General features: G+C 50.3%; 1 protein-coding gene across 1 annotated transcript; it reads right to left on the bottom strand.

Annotated features, from left to right (window-relative positions):
- Positions 1–1,748: 1,748 nt before the first annotated feature.
- COMMD7 (COMM domain containing 7) lies at positions 1,749–5,795 on the bottom strand (the record flags this gene model as incomplete). Its single annotated transcript, XM_010073685.1, has 8 exons — positions 1,749–1,825; positions 2,350–2,398; positions 2,912–2,961; positions 3,085–3,175; positions 3,752–3,789; positions 3,869–3,925; positions 5,519–5,621; positions 5,742–5,795. Coding segments are annotated over 8 exons (519 nt in total), but the record flags the coding sequence as incomplete, so codon positions are not given.
- Positions 5,796–6,005: the final 210 nt, after the last annotated feature.

Genomic DNA, 6,005 nt, shown 5'->3' with positions numbered 1-6,005 from the left:
CCGTGGGGATTGCGGAGCAGCATGGAGGTGACCCCGGCGCTTGGGGTCAGCGGGATGCGGCGTGTCAGCCCCGAGCGGCTCCATCCCAGCCGGGTGGGAGCAGGGGTGGCGGATTCCTGACCCACAGCTGAGCCTGGCATCTCCTCCGGCATCGCTGGGGACAGGGTTGAGTGGTGCCGCCCTGGCACTGGGAGGGCGGGGAGAAATGGGAACAAGCAGCAGAAAATGTGTGGTAGAAAATGTAAAGCAAAAAAAATCCCTTTTGTCTCGAGAGAGCAGCCCAGACCTTTTCTTCCTCCCTGAAATAGCTTCTCCTGCCACCCAAAAGGAGACAGAATATTTCAGAGGACGTTATTTTTGAGGATTTTTCATTTATTTATTTTTACCATAATCATGTGACAAAGCTTGAAACGGTTGTCAATGGCCTGATACGTGGGAAAATAAATATGCAAATACTGTCCCCGGGTGTGCCAGCAGGATTCCCCACTCTGTTTCCCAGTCCAGCCTGTGCCCGTTATCGGTTCCAGTCACTCATGCAGGGCTGCAGGAAATGCAATGCAGAAAAACGCCGGGTTTCTGCAAGCTGAAAACCTGCGGGTAAGCTGTGAGCCGCAGGGAGCTTTGCGGCGCCTTCCTCCCAGAACCTGCGTCGTTGTGCCCAGCGTTAACTGGAAGCAGATGCACACCCAGGGAGCCGCGGCGCTGCTGGTCCTGGATGGTGCCACGGGACAGTGAATGAGTCCAGGTGCAGGCTGGAAACAGAGAATCTTACCGGTGTCTCCCCACGTGCTGTGGTTTGTTCCCTCCGCTGTGACTGCCAACTGCGTCCTGGACACCTCGGGAAATCCCGGCGGCGGAAGGAACATGCTGTGACAGGGAGCTTTGAGCCGGGGGAGGAGGACACAGCCAGCTCGGGCTGCCGAGGAGCACAGACACGGGAGGAACCTCGGTGAATGTCATGTCTTCTACCCCTCTGGGCAGGGGGCAGCCCTCTGCTTCCCAAGTAAGAGCTCACCCCCACCATTAGACAACTGAAGAGTCGAGCTAACGGTGCTTCGTGGGGTTTGGGTGTTTGTCCACCAGGAAACGGGCCGGATCGACCTGAATGTCGCTCACACTGCAGAGGAAAGAGCTGCTTGCCAGAGCCCAGCACACCACCGACAGGCATCATCACCCCTGAGATGTGTTTTCTGCTGTGTGTGGAGGCAGATGTTTGGTTGTTTAAGAATTAAAATCATCTACCAGGGAGATACTTTTCTATAATGAGGCACGATTGGGAAGGATGTTATCAATCCATTTCTCAATGCAATGGAAGTGAGAGGCTTGGGAGCGAGCCCTGCGTGACTCACCAGGTTAGATGCTCTCCTTGCTTCCCTTGTCCTTTCTACTTAATTCTTTTGAAAATGATTCTTTGCTTCTGATTCTCTTTTCTCACAAAATCAGATTCTGATACAAATGGAGCAGGGCAGGAATGGGTTTATTTGCTATTTTAATACAAGTATCCACATATTTCTGACCACAATTTCTCATAAGAGTATAAAAAAAAGAGGTGAAAGGAGTTGTAGCTGCTTCAAAACACTTGCCAAAGTTTAGGTTCTGAAGGATTGATGGGTCTTTCTTGGCTGCTCATTGCACAGCCTCATCTTCTCTTATCAGGGTGTCAGAGTCAGCTGGCAAAGAGCAGATCTGCAGGCCCATGGGGAGAAATTAAACATCCAGGACAGACGTCGGTTCAGGCCCATGCAGTTTCAGCTGAAGCTCTCCAGACTGGTTTTGACCCGTTCCATTTCATGCAGAAAACTGTAGAACTGCGGCAAAGTTAACTCTGCAGAAAAAAAACCACGAGGCATCAAGTCTTAGATTTCAGGTTACATTTTCAGCATTGGAAGAGCTGTTGCGGTGCTACCACAGAGCAACTCGTGTTCACCTAAACTAGGTGGGATTAGACCACCACGACCCTCAGCAGCTGTTTCTGTACGCCAGCGGGGCTGCGCGCGGTTCTGGGCTAGGATTCTCCTCACAGCAACCCACACTTGGGAATCGCTTACTTTCCTCATCTGCTATGCTGCTCTGACCGCTTTTCACGGCTCCCCGGCATATCTGTATTAACTTATGCAACGATGTGAGGACTGCCCAACAGTCCGTGTTCCTAAATACTCCCAGAGTGACTGCGGCAGGGAGCGGCCAGGGCAGTTTGCCCCCAGCCCCCACCAGCAATGCTCTTGCCGTGACCGCTGATGAGTCTGCGCCCAAAGCTCCCCCACCTCCAGCAACACCCGGCAGCTCTGAGCTGCTGCTCTGCTTCCACACACTCGAATTCTGGCGTCTTTTCCAGAACTGCGAACTCACCCATATACACGTTCTCCGTTTGGCTCCCTTTTTTAATCACCAGCTTCAGCTGAGGGGAAGACAAAGCAAAGGTATTTTAATGCACAGACCTGTATTCTCAGCGCCATGAAAAGACAGAAGCACAGGGGTGTGCTCTGAGTGGCAGGCGGGCAGAGTGCTGCAAAGCACACGCGTCTGGGACAGGCTTTTGGGAAGTGTCGCTGTAGGAACAGATTCCTTAGGCACTGGGAGGATCTCTGGAAGTCTTCATAAACGATCACATTCCCCCTCCCTCCCCAAGATAGCGTGACCTTTGCTAGACTGAGCTTTTTGAACAGCTTTTCAGAGTGGGCTACGCTTCTGCGCTACATGATGTCTTCAGAAGAGAGACAAATAGCAGCGTGCCTGCTATCTGCTGGCAGTCGGACTCAGAAAACTGAAGCAGATGCACTGTTGCAGAGCTCGTTCCCATGAGCTCTCACTTTCTTCTAGCTCCTCTCCCAGCCAGCGCTTCCCACGAGCGCGGCCGGAGCTTGTTCCTTAACGGCACTACAACTTGAACTCTCTGATGTAGGAGGTTTACCTGTAAGAAGATACTTCCCACTTTTTCCAGTTCGCTGCTCCCAGCAGTCACTGTGAGTCAGAAAGAAGAGAAGGGAGATAATCTGTTAGCTAAACTGTGAAATAAGAAGTTATTTAGCTGAGAGCTGCTGTTGGGTTTCCCAGCCCATCCAGTTTATGTTTTAGCTCTATTACCTCCAAACTTCCACTCCATATCTATCAGCTGGTTAATCATCAGCGTCTGACCAACAGCCAGGCGTGTAAGGGTGGGGGAATTCACCTTCCACTGCCAGAGCGAAAGACACACAAGCAATCAGTTCAGAGAGGCCTCTGTTTATGTTACCTGCAATCTCAACGTCAGTCAGAAAGGAGGCAGGCTGATGGCAGAAGCCCAAAGCAAAGGTGTGCAAAGGGGCAACGTAACGTGGTCGGGAGGGCTTTCAGAGCTGTCTGAGCCCTGCTAGGATTTCCATCTGCCTTGTCACTTCTGTAAGAGAAACTCGCTGTTTTTGTTCTAACACTGGATCAGTGTAACAATATCTGCGCAAAATGTCATGTGTTGGTGTAACTGCCTGACCCCGGGGCTTGAGCATGCTAAGCAGGAAAGCAATCAAATGGCAGCCACACAGAAGTGCGGGAACCACTAAACCGAGGAGGCAGAGGCCACGGCAAACCAGATGTATCACCAGACAAAGTATTCCTCAGTTATCCGAGGATCTGCAGTTCCAAACTCTGAGCTGGTTTTGAAGAAAACACCCAAAGTGCTGACAGGTCTCAGCAGCACAGCAGGGTTTTACAAGGTCCTACTCAAAGACTGTCATTTTGTTAGCTTAGAAACAAGCAACAAATATATTATAAATACCTGTTCTGCAAAATAACTGGCCTTCTCTTCACTGAGGCCTGTGGGAGAAACCAAAGGAGATCACTATACGTGATAAATATTAATTATCTTTTATTTAGTGAAAGTCAGGTGACCTACCTAGAGCAATAAAATCTGCTCTGACTTGTTCAGAAGACAAATTCCTCTTCAGGGCACCTGAATAAACAATCCAAGGAGGAAAAATCACTTTTTACTGAGTCAAACCAATCTTTACTGAGTCATATAAACGCAGGGACGGAGACCCTGCAAGAGAAAGCCTCTGTTCCTGGGCTGTGTTTTGAAACAAACCACAGCTCCTCAAGATAGGAAATACAGTTGTGCCTGCTGGTGTCTTTGCAGATGCCCAGTGCTTTAAAAGTCAGGGCTCGGGGAGTGCCTGCGAGAGGGCGAGATTTCCCTGCACGTAGCCATGGAAACGGCGGCAGCGGTTGTGTTTTGAAGTTGCTGCCTTCTCTCCCATAGAAGCTTTGCTTGTTAAAGGAGAACTGTAAGGCTGGCAGGCTACTAATTTGACCTACCTGCTGTGTTTTGGATTATGGGTGTGAACGTGTGCATATAACACTTTCCCCCGCTGCGCCTGCCTCCTTTGTTCTGGGGCACAGGCAGCACATGGAAGTTTACAAGGATTCTGGTCTCTGAAGCCAAGAGCAGGAATCTCATAAATTCAAAGAGGCTGCCAGCCCCACGTGGCTTTCCGTCTGTGCAGCACATAGGCAAAGTGATCGGCTGTAATATGTTCCGGTACCGTCTGTGGCATCTCAGAGCTAACGACAAGTTACAACGGGACTGGAGCCAGCGCACGGGAACGGGAATGAGGAGACGGAGTGCACCCAGGCCAGGATCAGGAAGGGAGAAAAGGCCGAGTCCACATTAAACACCCCCAAGACAAAGGAAATGAAATCATTCACTGCTAGTCCTGGATAGAAGAAATGGCTCCAAGCAGCAGAACAAATTTAGACCAAATGCAGGAGACAGTGGGGCAGGGCTTCACTGCTGTGAAGGAAGCTACGGGGAGCCCAGGATCGAAGGGTAACAGCACAGGACTATTAATAACAGGGAGGATCAATGGGATGAACGTGCAGTGGAGGTGTTTGATGCATTATCGAGTCCAACAGCAGCCACAACATCAGAGTGATCTCCCAAAGTGCTGGAGCCTGGGGTATTCAAGGTGAATCCCTCTGCCTCTCTTCCCCACTATTTATGAATGAGAATCTGCTGGACACTAAAGTGTTTTTCTGAAACAAGACTGCAAGGAGAGATGTCTCCTTCATACAGCCTAGAACTACTGCGATTTCCAGCCCACTCTAGAGAGGTGTGCGCACTGTCCTACCTGTCTCAAACAGCGCTTGTCCTTGTAGGAGTTACAGTACTGGGTCACTTAGGAAGTTCCAGCAACGATTTAGTGCCAACGTAAGGCTGCGCTGGTCTGGCAAAGTGGATTTACAGGCAAAAGTTAAACCAGGTGCTGTGCTGTGCTTGCATTTAATGCATAGATATTTAAATGAGTTTTGTTAAGCCTGGGAAATGTGTGTGCAGGCAGCGCATAAAGAATACAAAGCCCAAGTCACCAAACGGATATTTCAACAGGAGAATTTTTCTCTCTTAAATGCTAAGCCATTTATTAGCTCCCATCAGCACTTATTGTGCAAACCAAGCCCACTGCCTTCTGAAGACACACTTTAGCACCATGCAGGAACGGACCATGCAGGAGTTTGGCCTCAGGGCAGCATATGCTAATGTATCACTTACCGTTTGGTACCAGAAGAATACTTTTGACAATGTTCTTCAGGGGGCCCAAGCTGATTTTATTCATGGTGGCAAAGTCCGAGAGCTGAGTCAGAAACCTTTCTACCTGCTCAAGAGAAAGAGCAGCGACACAATCTTATCTCTGCGACACAATCTTATCTCTGCGTGTTTCTCACCAGACAGCTGCATTCACAAGCTTCTCCGGGGCACTCTGCACATCCCATACCTCCTTGGGCTCCGTTAGAAAGTGGAAGAGCACTTCAGTCAGCGCTGAGAATTGCTGTGAAGGAACAGGACAGGGTTACAGAGGCACCAGCACACCACCTCATTTCTCGGCGCCTTGCCACCCCCAGCACCACCACAACTAGGTGGTGACAAACACAGCTCCACCTGCCTCCAGCGCACCGGTCCCAGAGCTTGCCCTCCCGTGCTGGCACAAGATGCCTATGGAGCGGGTTTGCTCACGGATGCTTCTCAGAGACTCTCAAAG

The sequence above is a fragment of the Pterocles gutturalis genome, unplaced genomic scaffold (genome assembly GCF_000699245.1).
Source record: "Pterocles gutturalis isolate BGI_N339 unplaced genomic scaffold, ASM69924v1 scaffold32432, whole genome shotgun sequence".
Lineage (NCBI taxonomy): Eukaryota > Metazoa > Chordata > Aves > Pterocliformes > Pteroclidae > Pterocles > Pterocles gutturalis.
This window is presented reverse-complemented; position numbering and strand designations above follow the sequence as displayed.